The sequence below is a fragment of the Salminus brasiliensis genome, chromosome 4, assembly GCF_030463535.1.
Source record: "Salminus brasiliensis chromosome 4, fSalBra1.hap2, whole genome shotgun sequence".
Lineage (NCBI taxonomy): Eukaryota > Metazoa > Chordata > Actinopteri > Characiformes > Bryconidae > Salminus > Salminus brasiliensis.
In genome coordinates this window covers 40,271,398-40,292,028 of record NC_132881.1, presented here as the reverse complement: position 1 = coordinate 40,292,028, position 20,631 = coordinate 40,271,398, and the positions used below count along the sequence as shown (strand labels likewise).

General features: G+C 41.0%; 1 protein-coding gene across 6 annotated transcripts; it reads right to left on the bottom strand.

Moving 5' to 3' along the window:
* Positions 1 to 1,537: 1,537 nt before the first annotated feature.
* On the bottom strand, positions 1,538 to 19,890 carry kdm2aa (lysine (K)-specific demethylase 2Aa). 6 transcript variants are annotated; one of them, XM_072678455.1, is made up of 22 exons: positions 19,665 to 19,890; positions 14,428 to 14,566; positions 12,499 to 12,577; positions 11,395 to 11,441; positions 10,953 to 11,131; positions 10,684 to 10,790; positions 9,658 to 9,751; positions 9,336 to 9,489; positions 9,115 to 9,230; positions 8,701 to 8,827; positions 8,300 to 8,523; positions 7,788 to 7,865; positions 7,432 to 7,683; positions 7,202 to 7,318; positions 6,716 to 6,802; positions 6,046 to 6,204; positions 5,668 to 5,694; positions 4,223 to 5,376; positions 3,969 to 4,132; positions 3,258 to 3,404; positions 2,897 to 3,112; positions 1,538 to 2,503 (listed from the first exon to the last, which is right to left on the bottom strand). In XM_072678455.1, exons 1-22 carry the CDS (start codon positions 19,713 to 19,715, stop codon positions 2,322 to 2,324), a joined length of 3,900 nt encoding a protein of 1,299 aa, XP_072534556.1. In that variant the 5' UTR covers positions 19,716 to 19,890; the 3' UTR covers positions 1,538 to 2,321. The 6 variants fall into 6 exon arrangements, with proteins under 6 accessions (XP_072534556.1, XP_072534557.1, XP_072534555.1 ...); XM_072678456.1 differs by lacking the exon at positions 19,665 to 19,890 and adding an exon at positions 17,683 to 18,716; XM_072678454.1 differs by lacking the exon at positions 19,665 to 19,890 and adding an exon at positions 15,932 to 16,092.
* Positions 19,891 to 20,631: the final 741 nt, after the last annotated feature.

The window sequence follows — 20,631 nt, the reverse complement described above, 5'->3', positions numbered from 1 at the left end:
CTTTGAGGTTCGAGGGTCTCCTTGCCATCACCCTGATCTTTAGCTCCCTCCACAGATTCTCAATTGGATTCAAGTCAGGACTCTGGCTGGGCCACTGCAAAACATTAATGTTTTTGTCTGCTAACCATTTCTTCACCACTTTGGCTGTGTGTTTTGGGTCGTTGTCGTGCTGAAATGTCCACCGGTTCCCAAGGCCAAGTTTCTCTGCAGACTGCCTGATGTTGTTGAGAATCTTGATGTATTGCTCTTTTTTCATGGTGCCATTTACTGCGATCAAGTTCCCTGGTCCATTGGCTGAAAAACATCCCCAAAACATTAGGTTCCCACCACCATGTTTGACAGTGGGGATGGTGTTCTTAGGGTTGAAGGCTTCTCCTTTTTTACGCCAAATGGTGCACACATCATTGTGGCCAAACAATTCAATTTTTGTTTCATCTGACCATAAAACAGAACACCAGAAGTCTTCTTTGTCCAGATGAGCATTTGCAAAGGTCAAGCGGGCTTTTGTGTGCCTTTTCTGGAGAAGTGGTGTCCTCCTTGGCCTGCGTCCGTGGAACCCAGCAGTGTGCAGTGTCCGTTGAACTGTCTGCCTTGAGATGTCGCCACCAGCAGAGTCCAGATTCACCAGGATGGCCTTGGTGGTGATCCTTGGATTTTTCTTCACCTCTCCCACTATTCTCCTGGCCAGCACAGGTGTCACTTTTGGCTTCCGACCACATCTTCTGAGATTTTCCACAGTGCGGAACTTCTTGTATTTTTTAATAATACTTTGCACTGTAGCCACTGGAACTTGAAAACATTTTGATATGGCTTTATAGCCCTTTCCTGACTTGTGAGCGGCCACAATGCACAGCCGCAGGTCCTTAGTGAGCTCCTTTGTCTTAGCCATGACTGTCCACAAACCAACTGCAGAGAGCTGCTGTTTTTCTCCTGTTGAATTGATTAAAACAGCTGTTCCCAATGAATCAGGGTAATTAGGATGCTTTAAAACAGCTTGGACTATTTGGAATGGTATAGAACTTTGGATTTTCCCATATACTGTGACAGTTTTCAAAGGGTATGAATAATTTTGGACATGCCACTTTTTGTTCAAATGTGTATAAAAGCTGAGAAATACTTTTTCCCACAATGATGCCTCTTGTACATCATCGTGTTATCTCCTGGGAGATGCCTGTGTCGTTTCAAGGCAAAAATATAACTTCTGGTTAAATAAAAGTAAATTTAAGTCAAACTTTGCCAGGGGTATGAATACTTTCAGATACATACATACATACATACATACATACATACATGATTTTTTTTTACAACACAAGCATACCAAAAAAATAATAATAATTCAATACCCTTGAATGCAAAGTAAAATGTACCTGGCATGATCCAGTAGAACCAACACCTCCAACAGATCTTCAGACAGACACGTTTTTAACACCGCTACAAAAAGACTGGCATCAACAGCCACAAAAAAAGTTACATAGCCACGAATCTTGGATGAAGTGAATTTTTATTTTTCTTTAAAAAAAAAAAAAAAAAAAAAAAAAAAAAAAAAAACCCTAAACAAATATTACTACAGGCTGCATTTAAAGACGGAGCCTGTAGTTTCGTAAGAGAACAAAAAGATGCACACTATGAAAACATACAGAACGGAAGATGGAAATCCAAACAAATTTGAAGGTAAAGCTAAAGGAAGATAAATACACAGTAGGGAAATTCAATAAGTGAAGAATAGGTTGATAAGAATCAAAGAAGCCATTTTCTAAACTATTTAGGCTGAAGGCGAGTCAATTTTCTGTTGGCACTCAAATTTAAGTGCAGGCTGTTGCCTTCTTTGTCCTACAGAATTATGCAGGTCAAGTGTGACATTTGTTTAACAATGCCCCCCCCCCAAAAAGGTAATGCTGGTTGACAATAAGAGCCATATCTGAAATGGCCTTATGCATGGCAACATTTTTGAAACTTTGTGACTACACTCTTGAGGTCAGCTCCTCTAGGTCACTAGGTCATCCACAGAATCCTAGCTAATTTGGATCCTTACGTCTCGATTTCAGATTCAAGCGCATGAGCCTTGTTCTTTTCTTTAGAAGTTGCTTTGGATGAGCCTGAATGCCTGGTCTCCCGACAGTCATACTGCACAAAAGAACATCACTCTCTTCATCAGACTCTGTGCTTTCATCCTCTTCCCAGGGGCGTGGCCTCTGTCCATCCATCAACCCTCTCAACCAGACTGCGTGAGGGAGCTCGAATCTTGTCGGAGCACTGTGATGGAGCCCGTAGAGCACAGCTGTGTGAGAGCACGTGTGTATCTGTGTACGTGTGTCTGTGTGTTAAGATATTCTCTGGATGAGTTTGTCCTCAGTCAAGCAGAAGAAGGTGCAGTACGAGAGGTCGGAAATAAAGTTCTCGCAACCTCGCCGCGTCACACCCTTACAGCCACGCAAGTCCAATAGTGTGAGAGCAGAGAGCCGCTTTACATAGGACAGGCAGGCATCTGTGAGCTTACTACAACCTAAAAACAAAAAGGGGACAAAACACTGTGAGGACCATATACACCAATACAATCTTCGATGATGAGCCTCAATTCAAAATTCAGTAGTATAACTGATATAGTACTAAATATAATCTTTCATTAGGAAAGAACAGCATCAGATTAGCACCATCAATTGCCTGAAAATAGTATTTTTCACTTTGACAATTAAAATCGGGCAGTTGTTCTTTACATGGTTTTAAAAAGGTCATGATGAACAGACATAAATAAATAAATAAATAAATAAATAAGAGAATCAACATTGATAGCTACGCACATTAAAAACATTAGCTAGTGGCCCACATATACCATCTCTCTACTTTTCATGCATATTTCTCCTGCAAGACTTGAGAGGAAAGCAGAGCATATGGTTACCTGCGAAGTTGACCTCTCTGAGAGTGCTGCGCATGTTGGAGCCACTGGCTGTAAGCAGGCTGACTGACTGGTCTGTAAGATCGTGGCAATGGGACAGGTCTAGCCTCTTCAGCAGCGGCATGTGTCTGATTATCAACCTCAAAATGGAGTCACTTGCATCCAAACCTGATAACCGCAGGGACAGCAAGTTCCTCAACCTGCTGCGATTTTCACTGCCTGGAGAACCAGAGAGACAGGAGTCAGAGGTCAACCAACACATTTATTTCAGCAATAATAATAATAATAGCAATAACAACAGCAGCAACAACAATAATATAAAAAAAAACACAAAACAAAGTCTAATAGTGAGAATCCAGCTAACCTGGTGGTGTGATAAGGTCTTTGAGCTGAGACTCTTTAACACCCTCTGCCCAGCACAGGTCCAGTGTGCGCAGGCATGGCCAGCTCTGAGAAGTTAACCCCGAAACACACGAAGATGAACAGCCAGACATAATCAGATCCTTTAGACCTAAGGAGAGAAAAACAAACACCAAACACCAAAATAAAGCAGTGGTGGTGAGACTCAATCTAAATACTACTAATAATACAAAAACACACAGGTACACATTATTATGAAACCCACTTAAAAACAGTCTATTCCACATTTTAAGTTATGTTACAGTTATGTCATATGAGGAAGAAAGGTTGCAGTGGGCTTTATTCAGTGATGAAGGTCAGAGTACACTAAACGGTTCAGATAGATAGTTCTGAATGGCCAGTTTCAACAACACTTTGATGCAATATTAACGGCAGAGTTGTAAATTGGACTGTAATATTGGAAAGTGAGATGGTACATCCCCTTATTATAATAACTTTTCACTGAAATTTCACTTCACATCCCACTCTTACCTGATCGTCATTTTTGTGGCCATCCTCCAAAAAAAGACCAAACCAGAACTTAAGCTAAACATCTCAGCATGCATACTAGCACATTCAAAAGTTTATATATATAATTTGGCCAGGGGGGAAAAAAACGTGCACACTGTATGTACTTCTGGTAAACATTCAGAGGACGGCAAGAGTGTTGAGATACCTGTGAGGTGGTGGATGAGCCAGGTAATCTGTTTCTTCGACACAGGAGTCCAAGACAGATCAAGTGTGACTGGCTGACGTTTAATAATGGCAGACAGAGCCTGATCACTCAAAGAGCGACACCGACTCAGATCTATGCGATTCCACAGACGCTTGTCAAGGCTCCTATGGAAATGAGGCACAAATGAGGCTACAGGAATCTTTTAAACAATAAAAAAGAGAAAATACATTTTTAGAAAGCTTACATTTACTCACCATTTATACCAGGCCTTGCAGACCCTCATACACACAGCCAGTTCTGTTCGGCTCAGGTAGCGGAACACAGACACCCACACCTCCTTCTCACAGCCTGGCTCGTTTCCCACATCCCGGAATGAGGGGTGAGCAAGTAGGGAAGGAGGGGAGGAGCTGGTGGCAGATGGGGGAGGAGGAGGAGATATGGAAGAGCGAGATGAGGTGGAGGAAGGGGATACTGTGTCTCTTTCTCTGCTGTCGTAATTTGAGCGTTTGGGGCGGCCAGAGGAAAAGGCAGCTTTAGGCTGGGAGAGGCCGTTGCCAGTGTTAAGGGAGCTACCATTTTTTTGTCGATGCTTGTGGAGAGATTTGCGCTGCATTAAGTCAGCAGAACCAGGAGTACGCGGAGACATGGCGGCCTCCAATTTGGGTACAATGGCACCAGGATCGCGTTTGGCCTTTGGGGGGCGCTGTAGTGTGACTGTCAGGTAAGAACCATTTAACAGTTCGTCATTTAAGTCTGAAACAAGCAAGACAGGAGGGTCAGTTTCAGAGTCCGAATGGTTCTCGCCTTCCTCATCCTCTTCTTCCTCACCACCATCATCCAGGTCCTCCATCTCTTCGTCTTCACCATCAAAGTCCCGTTCTTCACTATCTTCATCCTCATCGTCATCCTCCTCTTCGTCCTCATCGTCGTCATCACCTCTTCGCCGCCGCCGCCGCGAACGGTGCTCTTTTTCTGACCGGCCCATGTGCCTTTCCTCATCACTCTCATCCTCTTCCTCCTCGTCGTCGTCATCATCTTCATCGTCGTCATCATCATCATCGTCATCATCTGTTTCATAACGCCTTCGCTGCATTTTGGACCCACCTCGCAAACGAACGCGCCCTCCACGCTCGCCTCTAACAGTAAGTCCACGCTTCATTTTCAGAGATGTTGCATTTGTGGCCATGCCACCAACACCTCTGCCCCCTCGATGAGTGGAACTTCTCCATACACCCCGCTTACTAGTCCCAAAGCCACGCCGAGCGGATATCCCACTCCTTGACTGGAGTGATAATTTTCGCCTCCCGTCTCCATCATCATCCTCACTACCCGAATCATCGTCTCGGTCCATTCCATGCCTCCGGTAGATCTTGGCAACTCGAGGGTCTAACGAAGAAGACTTGCGTTTCTATGGACAAAAGACAGAATTCAGATATTAATTTGAAGTTAAACAAGAAAGTCTTAATCTGTAGCCCAAATCCTCATACAGGAAACTGCTGGAAAAGGACCCATTATTCAGCTCTCAAAATTATCGTGTATATTTAGAAAAGATCATTTTGTCTTGTGCTAATGTAAGGATTTTCCCTGAATTAAGAGCACAGTCATGTTTTGCAGTGATTTTACTGAAAAGTTTTCTTTAACCAGCAAGGTCATCAACTCCCTTGTTTTGTTCCTAAATGTTCTCCATTTCTGTACTTACATGCGTTTTGCCTCCTTCCAATTTAATCTGTAACAAAAATCACAGAACTGTGTTTAATGCAAGGCCTTTTAGTTGCCAACAAAACACACAAGTTGTCACAATCACAGTGAGTGAAAAATCACACATGCTGCAAACAGAGAGCTGATTCTGAGGCCCTCTCCCCCCAATCAGTCAGTCCGAGCAGCGATGGGGCGCGGGATGATGATGAAACAGGGCAGGGAGGGCGAGAGACAGACAGAGAAGGAGGAGGGGAGGGGTAATAAGAAAGAAGGGAGGTAAGAGATCACAAAAGAGAAGTAGGGATAAAAGAGAAATAAGGAAAAGGGATCGTGGGCGTGCGTGCGGCAGCAGTGGCGTGAGGAAGGCGGAGCCTCTCACCCTCTTCCTGAGCTGCTGCTCTGGGGCCGCCACCTGTTTCCGCAGCGACCCATGGGAGAGAGATGAAGGGGGCCGCCCGACCCCGTGCCACGCCCCGCCCTCGCCCCTCAGCCCCCCTGACCCCTCCTGAGCCATGATGTCATCACCGCTGCCCGACGACTGACACACAGGGGAAGAAGCATTACTGTTAACCACCGAGAGCAGTGTGTGTGTGCGCGCGTGTGTGTACGTGCGTGCAGGGAAACGCCAACTTAGGTCTGTGTTGTTAAACAGATTCCACTTTAAAGCAAGGGGGGTTCAGGCTGCAGGTTCATGCTTTACCTTTTAGATTATTCTGAAATTCACTCTATCATAGTGTTTGCTCCAGTGTCTGCTTCCAATTTAGGGACAGTCTAAAAATTATTGGAAGGGTCTTGTTTATTATTATTATTTTATTATTACTACTACTATGATGACAACCACCATTCCTAAACTGTTTGCATGAAATACATTTTGTCCATACAAAACAGGATAACATGATCAACATGGGCAGTTACAAACTCAGCTTGCACCGGACACGGACACGGGGACAGACACACACACACACACACACACACACACACACACACACACACACACACATACACATACACACACACATTACTGTTGGACGCAAGGAATTGTGTATTACCTCAGATTCTGTGTCTTTGCCCATAACACACTTGGGACACTCCCAGCAACTTGGGAGATCTTTGTTTACTACACCCTCCCCAGGCACCTGGATGAATTAAGACCAATCAGTCAATTCATAAATAAATACACAGTTACATACAAACTATATAGTCTCAAAATAAATATAAACACATTATAGGACACACTTGACCCTAACCACCATACATTTGTTGTAAACATGCCTACTTGCCAAAAAGGTATAAATGGCAATAGTCTGAAAAATATAAAAATGTTACTAAAAGACCAACATCTTTACTACACATTGTGGCATAAATTTATTTTGGCTGCAAGCCATTTGGGGTCTACAATACATTCTTTTTTTTTTTAAAAGTAACCATAGACAGAAATGGCTACAAAAGGAAATTAAGGAAAGGCAATAAAAATAAACTAATTTTGGAATGTAATAACAATTTGCATAACACTGGGACTTAATATGTGCACACACCTTTAGACAACCAGGGTGGGCAATCTGAGCGCAGTTGGAGCACTCCATGAGCTCTTCTCCAGTGTCCTGGTTCCCTTCCTCACAGATCTCACACACTGCTGAAAGAGGCAAGCCAGGCTAGAGGAGAGAAGAGAGGACACATTAATTCTTAAATATCAGTAGCTGTACAATGCTTCCCTCAGACACGCATGCTCACACTCTTGTTCCCATACAGCACCACCTGCACTCACAGCAAGACACTGGCGGAGGACGCAGGTCTGTTTCAGCTTCCCGGGGCCACCAAACTTCTTCATGTCTCTACAGAAGTTGCAATCACCACATTCAGTGCGCAGACACGCCTCACAGCGTTTACAGCGCACTCGCCGCCTCCGCAGCACAGACATGGATGATGCTGGCTTCGTTGGCCGTGGGATAATGGGAGTGGTGGCCAGCTTGGGACGACCAACTGGTGCAGGAGGAGGAGGTGGCTGGTACCACGACGGCTGGATAAAAGAGTAGAGAAGGAATAGAGAATAAATTAACATTAACTTATGTAATACGCAAGTGATTCAGTTAAGAAGACTGAATTATGTATTTAAATTCTCACCCTCTTTGGCCACTTAACAATAGGTCTTCCAGTATATGAGAGTTTGGGGGTGTCGTTAGCATGTTCTTTAAGTAATGCCTGGGGGAAGAGGGGAAAACATTAAACAGAGACATTGTGCTGAGAAAAAGAAAACAAGTGAAATGTGAAAACATGCCTTTCAATACACATAATAGGTAAATTTAAATTTTAGAATATAAAAGGATATATTAAATACACAGTATATTAAATTACTACAAACTGAGCCTGCTTTGCAAAGAGTACTCTGAGATTACCGCTCATAAATGAAACAAAAAAAAAAAATGAAACTAACGTAAATGACAAGTTGTTTTGCCCCTGGAAACAGGTTTGTTTACAATACCATGGTCACTGAATTTCCTATGGTATGTTGCCTCCACAGACAACATCGCCACCACAGTTTGACTTATAATCGTAACATTATTCCTCGTCATATGTAATATTTATACACAAAGAGTTAAGACCACTTGTGCCTTATGTCAACATTTGCAACTCACCCGTATGTCGTGTAACAGAGCAGGTGCATTATGTATTCCTGCAGGCACACACTTCTTGTGTGAGGGCAAAGACTCTAGTTTTCCCAGCAAATTCCACAAACCCTCGAGCTCAAAAGGCGTCAGGTGAACTTTTATTCCTGGCCGACTTGGAGGAGAGGGTGCATCGTCCTCCTCCTTTGCATGACCATTTAAGGTCTCACAATTAGAAATTTCACGTTTAAGGCCTGACAAAGAAGAGGGGGCACAAAGGAAACAGCAAACAGTATGGATTAAATAATGAAATGACCTGCTAATCCAGTTATCATTGTGCACAGGAGTCATGCAAACTTACAAACTACCTTTAAATTAATTGTTGGCCAGACTAGCAATTTCAGGTTTAAGGTTCTTATGGAATTACGTACCAATGCCCAAAGAGTGTTTCTGAAACTCTGGAATGAGGTAGGAGGTGTTGGTTAGACTGTACAGATATCGTTCCAGCACATACCAACACATCTCGTAGTAAAACGGGTAGCGGAACTTAGCTGGGACCTGGACAGAGAACAGAAAAAGGAAGAGAGACCTGAGAAGTTAAATCAAAATTTGTAAATGAAAATTTGTGAAAACTGTAACATCTTTAGTAGTACATTACTAATTACAAAGCTTAATATGCACGTTGTTTTTTTGACCAACGCTGTCACATAAAAGACTTGTATATCCAAAAAGTCACTTTTACAAGAGAAAGGAAAAACCTTAACCATTAATAGAAGTCAATGTCAAAATGGCCCATTCAAGGCAAAAATGGAGATATATATATATATAAAATCCTGGTCCCTCACCCGTGTCCTATCCTCAATACTGTAGATATTGAGCTGCATGGGGATGTTAAAGCTGTGCAGGAAATTTCCACCAAACACAAGAGTGTCCACAGGTGTATAAACGGCATGAATCCAACCTGCGCGCACACACACGATAAACTGTAACTGATACAGGTTGTTTTGGATGTGTACTTTTGATAAAACCATCTGACTGCAAGCAGTATGCGTCTCCACTCGCTAACCTGATGGGATAATGAATGTGTAACCCTGCTTGAGTTCAATCCTCTGGCAGTCTGTGGCCTTGTCACCGAGGAAGATGTCTCCTTGTTTCCCGGACAACACCCAGTTCTCATACAGCTCTAGGTTCTGTGGAGTGGGTGGGATTAACCAAAACACCTGTGGGATAGAAAGCCATTTATTCGTGCATCTCAACATACCACTGACCTCTGAATTTCTCTGAAGATGTTCCATTACTGGCACAATGACATTAGGAGGCCTAAAACTACTATTGGACTATTGATACTAAATAACTGTTACAAACAATTTAGACATGTTCATGTTTACCTTGCCTCCTCGTAGTATGTGGTACCACACAGAGGTGCCTCCGAAGTCTATATGGAAATCTGTGTAACAGCCCTGAACACTCATTAGACAGTACCTGCCACACAAGAAATGTGTAAATATTCTGGTTATCTTTTCTTGATAGTTCAACAGTTCTAACTTTGAATCCTTAATCTTAAACGTTCCTACTTCAAGCAATAAGAACACATGCAAATGTTCCTGACAATGGGTCCTGAACACACAATTTTGTTTTTATCATCACCACTGCACAAAGTGAATATGCCATTACACACTGCTGCAATGGTAAGTGAAAGAGTGAAATTTTGAAAAGGCATTACTTGAAACAGTTGATTTTTTTAGATTATAAGGAGAACTACTTGGCTAACATTGTTAAAACACCATGAACCTTTTTTGCATTAATAAATGTTCTAAACCTATTTAAGAACATGCACTGCATGGATGGACCATATTTAAACAATTCAGTTAAAATGAGAACTACATTGTCACATTACTCACACAATTATTCACAGAGCGCACTGCTTTGTAGTACTACTCTATTTAAATTTGACCATGAAGGGCAGAAGGATACTGCCCTTACTGGTTACTCAAAACGGCTGCCTTACCATTCATCTATGAAGCCATTTATTCTGACTAAAATTATACTATTATATATAGCTTGTATATACAGAGAGACCAGTGGAAGTCCAAGTCCCGTGTTTGTTAGCAACATTAGTCTATGACCTCCAGTTCTAAACTAAAGAAGCAAGCCTTTCAATCTATCAGGTTTGATATTTATCCAAATTATTTCTGTAAACAGCCTAGGCACTGTGAACTAAACGGCACAACTAATTCATTCACATTCATGCCTGCTTTTTTTTCCTTTTGCTTAAACACTGAAGGCTTACTTTGACAGTTCTGACAGCTTTATCAACATCTTCCACATATGGTAATCACATGCACATTATAAAGTAGTATGTGTGTCCAATTTACAAACATTCAAATGCAAGTGCTAATAATCTCAAAACGTACTTCTGCACTTTAGGGTACTGCATGTCCAAAATGGCGTTCGTGGAGTCTCTCTGTCGTTCCTTTAGGTGCCTCGGCCACATATTGTCCACCCAGTCAATCATGTCCACCTGACAGACAATAAGAGTCAGAAGCAGTAGCGGGAGAAAGGGAATACAATTATAATTATCAATTAGATTGAAGCATGGTTTGATCATGTGCATGAGTTTTCCAAACAACATATAATATTACATTCTCAAGAAATGTTTGTGTGAGTAAGCATGTGCACCAACCGTGGCTGGTCTTTTGACCAATTCCTCCAATTTAGTGTGACTAAACTCCAGACTGATGACATTGTACAACTTTTCTCTCTGGGAAGGTGGGGTCTCATAGTATCGCCACCACTGAGCCATGGACATCTCAATGCCCTTCTGAGTGGCCACATCCATCACATCAATCATTCGCCGACTGCCTACAATATAGAAAAAATTACTTCTGCTTTCTCATACCAGCATTTCTCAACACTCAAAACGCAACAAATCTAGTAGAGCTTAGTGAGCATGGTATCACTGCTAGTAGAGGTGCAGGAAGCATACCAATCATTCCAGTATATTCCAATATTCCAACAACTGCTTTAAAACATAACAGGCTTCATGACAACTGCCATCACAGCAATGACTTTACATTAAAAAAGCACAGAGACTGAGATAAGGAACTACGAGAAACATTTCTTACCTACAAAGGTTTTCACATCATTCACACTGAAGTTTGGATCTGGCATTCTAAGGGAAAAGAAAACAGGGCAGATATATTAATATGAAGAACTGATGAGTGTCAATTTTCAAAAAGATGTGAATAAATGTATGGATAAACTGTTCCTGTTCAGAGGAGAGGTTACAGATAGACCTACTGGGGCCCGATTTTGACCGCAAACGCAGGTTATTAAATTAATCTCGGGTACACTTAACAAAGGGCCGTGGTTGACTTCAATGAAACTCCAGCGCTGTATCATGTACAATTACTGGGCACCACATAATCAGTTAAACATGTCTCCTTCCTTTAAAAATGTTCTTTATTTATTAATTATGGCTGAAATATTATATGTAGGTGCACAATACAATACAAATGAATTAGTCAATAAATTAATTAGTCATGTTTCCCTCTTAAGCAAATGCACAATATCCAAAACTAACTAAAATTTGATTTAACACATGAAGGGTGCAGAGGTAAATCTTCAGTAACAAAGGCATGTTGTCTGGCTATAACCACTATTTATCAAGTTATAAGGACTAGGAAGTGAGTATCTGAGATTTAGAAGGAATTCTCCTGTGTAAATCTTGCCTTTAGTGATAGTACCCTCAGTCAAACAAGACCAGAATCAATCATGGAGTACACTCAAGCATTCGAAAATGCATTAATCCTTTTCCCAGTCTATATACATTTGCTGGCTATCTGGAATGACGTTGTAGTTAGGCCTCTCTTCTGGACTAGCGTGAGCACTTGTATTCACCACAAACCTTCCTGCTTTGAATGACACCTCATCCCAGAGCTTTTAATGAATAATCAATCATAACCACCTTGCATGGCAGCACTGACTGACTGACTGACCGACCGACTGACTGACCAACTGACTGACCGACCGACTAACCGACCTCTGCATGAACTCCATTTCTGTTTCTCATGTTGTACACATGCCTTGCAATATACTAAGAACTGATAGAGTGGGTACATGCTTTAAATAAATCTCTGCAATGTCCAGTTAAAGAAGGTTGTTAGGTAATGCAGTGCAGAAGTGGCATGGAGTAAGAATAATATTATGAATAAGACATGATGTATTACGTGATTCCAAGTCCATCAGGTCTCTCAAATATAATTGGATCCCTCAGCCCTCCTCTCTGGATGAACTCAAATGTGAAATCTGAAAGAAAGCAAACAGACAGTAACTTGCAAAATATTTTCTTGATTTTTGTTCTTAAATTTGCCATTACATGATCATCAGCTGCTGCTGCCAAAATAAAATTTAAAAATATTTTCTAGTTAATTTGTGAAATTTTAATGAAAGGGCTTTAATTTAACTGACAAGTCAGGTGACTTTACCAATTAGCAGCCAAAACAAAAGTTAAAGTTGGATTCCGATTACAACACTCCTATCCACCTTAAATAGCTGTTACGTTGTGTACAATTTTACATCAGATCACTGCATTATTTAAAGTGGGACAGAAAGTTTGAGGAGAAGGAAAACTTAAGCTTAGACCCTCACTGTAAACGTAACACAGCAAACAACAAATGGCACACAGAGCAGAAGTATATTCTTTAATTTTATCAATTTAGTAAGATAACATTACTGCCACCCCATCTTTAATCTAGAATTACGACTGGTTACGAAACTATCGTGGAAATGCAAGAGAACCATGCTTCTTTCTTTGGTTCTTGACCAGCTCTGAACGGCGCATTCACTACCGAGAAAGACACTAATGCACACACACCAAGTGATCTGACTGCAACGATTTAAAAGAACTGGGGGCTGAATGGTCAGGTGGGTCAGTCATACTGGATTGTAAGATATTAAACACTACACTAGAGAGTTTAAAAAGCAAATTACAAAACGTTGCTACCTAACTAGGTTACAGTTTAGAATGTCATGGTCAATGTCACGTTTTCTAAAAATTGTGATTTTACAGGTGTTTATTATTGTGTATTAGCATATCTTACGCAGGTTGTGTAGCTGTATTATTTATAGAAACATCCCCAGTGGACAGACATCATAACTTGTTGACAGAAAATGCTCTATTCATCTGTACCCAATGGGAAACTAAAAGTAGTATAGGATCTTGGGGGACGATGGGTGTTGTTCTTTTCAAGACTTAAGAAGGCCTTGAGCAAGGTGTGGGGGGCAATAATACTTTCTTTTAAGAACTCAGATCACCAAATGATACCCATGTCAATTTTTTCAGCGTGTTAACCACTAACACCACTAAATGATACTCTATGCACTTGACTCAAACTCCCACCAGCAATCTTTACTACTTGGAGAAACGCGGCCCTTTTACACACTACTTTTGGTTCTGTCCGGCTGTTCATCAATTCTGGCATCAGCTTTCTGACGATCTTTAGTTAGCCAGAATGTTCCATGCTCACCTTATGTTTTACTTTTGAATGATTTTTCTTCATTTAATAATAATAATAATAATAATAATAATAATCTGCAGCAGAAACAATCATTACGCTGTGCCATAACTGCTGGTTAATCAATCTGCACTAAATTACAAGAAGGCAATGACTACTCTGTTGCTTGGACATTATCTCGCTTGAACTTTTAGCTGCTCGTATGCATGGTCCAGAATCTATTAAGTCATGAAGGACATCTGTGTACATCTGTGTACATCTGTGCTTTCATCCAAAATTTTGCATATAATTACTCACCCTCCCTCCAATTTATTTACTTATTCTATCTATTTTCATGTTGTGACCCCATTTATTTGTTTTACTATTTTTTTTATTCTAGCCATGAATGTTTATTTTGTAATGCACCAACATTATGGTGGTGGGGGTTGAAAGGTTTGTGTAATTTGACAATTGAGACATTTTCATTTCAGACAATAGATAAAGTTTTTTCAAAATTTTAGATGAATTTCATTTTCCAAGATTCATCTACAATGTCATTTAGTCAGTTCCCACAAAGTACCCGACATCTAATCCTACCAATGCCATATACATTACAACCAACAGTATAACAAAAACAAAAGAAAAACATAATATAATGTGCACCTTTTCCCTCCATGCGCTTAACCCTGTCTGAGCTGAAGCGGCCACTATGTAGCTTCTCCTCCAAGTCAAAGGTCCTCTTCCCTTCAATCTCATCATCAGAGATCCCATCGTCATGGTAACGTCGCCGTGTGCCCGACCGCTGAAAGAAGGAGAAAAAAATAAATAAATAACTAAATGGGCCATCAATATTATGCTCCACAGAGAGGCCATCTGATAAGAAATCATCAGGTCTCAAGCATTTTCACCTACAATTCTCAGGTTAGCTTGATTCAGGTTTAATTCAGCATTGTTGAACAATCAATGACCTTTAGCCTTTGAAGATGTTAAATCTTTAAAAAAAAAGGTGGGGGGTTTTTTGGTAAAATTATTTTAATACTAAACTGGAACCTGCACTATGTTTATAACATACTGACAATGTGAACATACACATAGCAAAGGGATTGAACCCTCAAGATTATTCATAGATATTTGGGCATCTGTATGCTCTCTCTCTCACACTTACACACACACACCCTCCTTCCCTTGCCCTTGCCCTTGCCTTGCCCATGCTTTCAGCTCTGAAGTGTCTCTATGGTGATGTTCCACTATTAGCCAATCACAAGGACATCTCAGTTCTGTCGTCACCCAGTCTCAACCACTGATGCAAGAAAAAAAAAAAAAAAGAAAAAAAAAAAATCAATAAAAAGAAAGTGGGCATGACTCTGCAACATCTATAATTCATAATACAACGTACCAAATGGAGCTCAATGTGACCTATCAAGAACCATCGTTTTCCGATTATAATGGACATAAATCCAACATTTAAATGGCTATGTAAACTCAGTGCTACGCAAAAAACAGGGTGTTATTTACTGAAAAAGCTACAGGTACATACACAATGAAAAGCCCCATGTTAATCAGTTAACAAAAAAACATCTACATAAAAATGTGTCCATCCAGCTGTCAATGTGCAAGCATAGTCCTTTTAAAAGGTCAGATGAAGTCCTGTAAAATACTGCAGCCTTATTATTACAGCAGCCTGTTCACACAGGTTGTGTCATATCCCCCAGCAGTTATCACTACATTTCATTTACAATCACTTCATCTCTCCATCCTAAACTAAATCCATTCTCATCACACAGTTGAGCGAGTAGCACTGGTGTGGGCATACTAAATGGATCTCCAGGAACACTGTGTTCTTACTCAGAGGGAAAAGAAGGACAACTATGCATCACACAATACACCTCATCAGTTCACAAAACGGATTTGTTAGGGCGGTAATAAAAAGGTCAGCATACCCACAATAAGTAAAAATGGAAGTGAATGGAAAAAACAAAACAACAGCAACACTCACAACAGCAAGATTGAAGGACTGGTAAAACCGCCCTTCCCTTTCTCCAACCCAGCCATCTATCTAGCATCTATCCTCTACTGCCCTTTCTGTTCTGCCTCCCTTAGGCCTGAGACTGCAGTGAGCCTGGACATAGCCCTTGTGGAGGGCAATGAAACACTACACACCTCGCACCTTCAGTGGCACATCTTCACGCCCCTTCTTATTCTTCCTCTTCCTCCCTCGCTTCTTGAACACCCGTCCATCCATAAGGATTAGGGTCTCCTCTCTGTTCTCCATCCCTCTGCCTCCTTCCTCTCTTTCAGAGGAAAGACCTGTGGTCCGTCCTCCTCTTGTTATCCTTTTGCCTCTGCAGTGTCCCCTCCCTCCCACTCCCCACCCCTTCTGCATCTCCGCTCACATGGTCTGCTCAACCAATCAAATCACTCCCACTCTACTTCCCCTCTCTCTTCAAAAACAGATAAACTGCTTACAGCTGGTAACACCTTGATCTCCCATCCCATCTCCTTACTTGCACTCATGTATTATCCAGTATTTTAACTTTATGTTTAATACCACAACATGCCATTTAACTCTGCCAGATCATCATTAGAAGGATGAAGTGAATCACAGAGACAGATAATAAAAAATAAAACACACCACACTAAACAGCCAAGCGTTGGGGTATTACTACTAAAGCGATCACCGGCAACACAGAAGGGTATATAGCTACCCTTGTCTACAGGGTATGTTACCACTGTGTCGATATTAGCAACCACACTTCGTGATCATCAGGCCTATCCAGTCTGCAACCACCATGTTTTTATCCATTTAAGTTGAAAACCCTCTTGGATTGTTTTGTTGGGGGTTTTAGGGCGTTTTTTAATTCAGAATATTAAAAATGGACATTGAACTAAAGCCACTCAGCCACTCACACTGACCACTGTAGCAAAACACTTTCTACAATACAGAGGGACAAATTAACTATGAAGACTCCCAAAACACTGTAGAACCACACCAACATCACCCTCCCAAATATTATAACAACAACAACAACAACAACAACAATAACATTAGCATCAAAACATTTTGGGCAGTACTGTTAGAACTAAAGACAGCCCAGGTGGCATGGTGCTCTTTAGTCCGTAACACACTAAAATGTATAAATCAATGGTTTAAAAGACAGAAACTGCACACTTCAGAGACGAAGTCAGAGCACATCCAACAACTGGAGTCAGACATCCTCACCCAAAAATAAACTGGAAGGTCACATTTCTGTGCCACTGAAACTAGTCTGCAGCCACAAATAATACCAAGCAATCCATGATTACTTGATGACACTACTAACTAAATAAACACAAATAAATTGGATTCAGTCCTTAATTAATTCTCTTCGTTAACTTACAAAAACCTCTACAGACATTTAGCTAGCTGCTGGTATACAGATACATATGTACATATACATATATACATATACATACACACATATATACACACACACACATACACATATATATATATATATATATATATATATATACACACACACACATACATACACACATACATACACACACGCACTATTTCATCTGTGTATATATATTTGTATTTTGTATTTTTTTTGCTTATATTTCATATTTTCATATTTTACTTTTTAACTTAAATGTAACTTATTCTATTTTTATTTTTTTATTTTGCACTTTACTTCATTAAGTTAAGGTTTAGTTAAGTTTAAATGTAGATTTTTATTGTATAGCTTGATGTGGGCATTTCACTGCAAGTTACACTGTGTATGACTGTGTATGTGACAAATAAAAATTGATCTGATTTGATTTGATTTTGGTTTTGATGCTGTTTATGCAGATAGCTGCAGGTGGTGAGCAGAGAAAATCAGCATTTGTGGATCAGTGTACTGAGCCATATTAAAGCTATCTATAGCTACCTACCAGTCGTTTGCTGTATCGCAGTTTTGACTCGTCCATATCCACAGGAGGAAAGTAGCTATAGGTAAATCCCAGAGAAGCACCAACCTGCGCCTGTCTCTACAGTCGCGTCTGTCAACACTGAGACAAGTTCAGCTACAAGCACTTGATCCACGCCAGGCAGCGATTAGATAACCTCGACGATAGCTGCGATAAACGCTTCGTGACTGAGCACGGTCCATCCAACCGCGAATTAAACAATACAACTATCTAAATGTATGTAAAACGTCTACAACAGGTCTACTGGTGTTAGCCAACATGGCTAACGCTACATCTGTATCTAGCTAGGTCGGTGCGCTTGTTAACCTGCCGTTGACCTCCGCTGGCTTTATTTAGATAGCTAACTTTCCTTCGTGAGCTGGCTTTACTTTATAACGTTAGCAATAACACAATAGTAACCGCGCATTCTTCTTACCAGTCGCATTAAACGTTTTACTGTTGAACACTGTGTATATAAATCACCCAGTAGTGCTCGCTACTACCCTCCACTAAAGCGTAGCATCGCTCCACTCCAGACAAACGATCGTTAGCTCGCTGGCTAACGCTCACACAGCTACTGCGATATCGCCTTCACTTCGAGTTCAATTTATTGCAGCCAGGGTTTATTATCCGCGTGGATGTTTGTGTATATCACTACGTTAATTTGTGTGCAAACTAAACGTGGCAGCCCGCTGGGTGGGTGAAAGCAGTAACGTTAAGTTATACCCGGGGTAAACTACACTGTCCGGGTTAGCTAGCCCGCTAGCGTTAGCTCCAGCTCAGACCGCTGAAGTTGTATCAAACTGAACAGCGGCGGTTATTTCCAGATCAACTTCGCCAACTCGCCGTCAAACCCGCCGCCATAAGACAGTCCAAATGCTTCCCTGTAAAAGCCACACACTTTCCTGTAAAGTTTTAAACAGCGCACGGACATTATCCGCTCTCTGCACAGCGCCTCTCTGTGAATTTACGGTAAAGTTAGCCGAAGTGGTGAACCGTTCGCCGCCATTTTCAAATCGTCATAAAAACTCCAGCAGCACTCCAAAGAAGGACACGCCCACCAGCCTCGGTGGGCCAATGGGAAGCAAATGCGACACGCCGGTCGCGGTTCTGATAGGACAAGGACGGTGTCAATCATCGTGCATATTTGGGGAACGAAATAATATGGATTTATGCTGCCTTCAAGTCGTTTGGCAAATAGCACCATATGGAGAGTACAGTATTAATTTTTACATAGAATTTACATAGAATTTGTCCTGCTAAAGACGTGTTGGAACGATTTCAGCTAAAATATCGACAATAGCTACCTGTGTTTAATACATTCAGACAAGGAAACAATATAATTATAACGTACAGTATAATAATACTAGCTAAATACATTATTATTATTATTAATAATAATAATAATAATAATACTAATACAACTATATAATTCAGCTTTAAGTTCAAGTTATTATTGGCAAATTATTATTGGCAACATCCACGAAACGAGATGGTCTTGCTATAATCGGTTTGCTGTTGAACTCAAACAACATGGCACTTCAACAAAATTTGCGAATAACAAAAAAACGCAATAACTAAAACAATGATATATCTCGGATGTGTCTTATATATCGTGTTTAAGAGATGACTTTCTGAATTGGGGGGCGTGCCAAAAAAGGTTGGACACATATCACGTCGTACCGAGCTCCAAAATCGTAAGTAGGAACCTCTGAGGAGAACTTGAAGGCAGCACAAGACCAAGAACCAATGGTTGAACAACTCGACAAAACAACTGTGCTTTCATTGAAGGACGGCCCGTGTCACTCACTGCCACATGCAGCTAGCTATTGGTTTTCCGACATCCAAAGGGACATATCGTGGTGTACGTTGAGCTGAACTTAAGGGTCAGCTTTTCAGCTTTCCAAAAAAGTGATTAGAGTTAAACATCAGACACAGACTGTATGACCCTGCCTCTGGATATTTACCTTCGCTCTCCCAGAGCTTGACATCCCGTCTCTTGTAGCCATTGTGTTCATGCTCGCATTTCAGTTCTACTTAGGGCCCAGGTGATCGTAAAACTCCCTTTAGATGAGCCAAAACACCAGGAGCACAAATGCGTGTGACCATATTCTCAATCGCTGTGCTGTGGTATGGAGCCGTTAAAGAAAACGCTCTCCCTTTGTAAGTGCTGGTAAGTCCGCATGGTCCTCCTTCTTGGCTCCCACACGACTGGGGGTTTATAACGAGGAAGTGACTGGCGATTGGTCCGCCGCAGGAAGGGCAGCGCTGATTGGCTAAGACGGTTGTCCACAATATAACGTCGACATAAAATATGGGTATAGTGGCCTAAACCTACAGAGCCCCCCACAGTAAAGTAAGGTAGAATAAATAAATAATATTTAGGTACTTAAAACGTCTCCTTGATGTAGTTACTTGTTCCCACAGTGATCTCAGTTTAACCTGTGTAGAGCACTACATAGGAAGCATGGGCACAGTCCATGAGATTCAGTGAGTAATGGATGTATTAAATGTGAAGGACAATGCTTTTGTGATTTCTTTTCCATAAGAGTGGATTTTGAATTTTCTCAAATCCAGTTTGCCTCTTTATGGAAAACAGGTTTATCCAGACTAGACTGCATTCCTTTTGTGGCGACCATAGTGTTAAAAACAGCAGTATAGCATATTCTCACCCATTCTTTCATCAGGACTGTAGTTTGCAGTTGTAGAAATCTGACACGCATGAAAGTAATGTAAATGAATCAGGTCCTATTTAAATATATACCAGTAATCACCAGGAATTTAGCATAATTAAATTTTAAGATGTAAACAAAATGTGAAATGACAGAGATACGTTATAACGGAGTTCTCTTTCGGTGTGTTTCTCCAGAATGGTGCATTTCATCATGGGATTCATCTTTATAAATAGCTATAAATAGCTAGACAGCAGAAAAA

Excerpts from the sequence above, each read along its gene's own strand:
- kdm2aa (XM_072678454.1), bottom strand. The coding sequence starts at position 16,036 with ATGGAGAACAGAGAGGAGACCCTAATCCTTATGGATGGACGGGTGTTC. Across the intron at positions 8,828-9,114 it reads GTATTGAGGATAGGACACGG|GTCCCAGCTAAGTTCCGCTA; the intron begins GTGAGGGACCAG and ends TTCTCTGTCCAG. Across the intron at positions 4,133-4,222 it reads TGCAAGGCCTGGTATAAATG|GAGCCTTGACAAGCGTCTGT; the intron begins GTGAGTAAATGT and ends TCATTTCCATAG.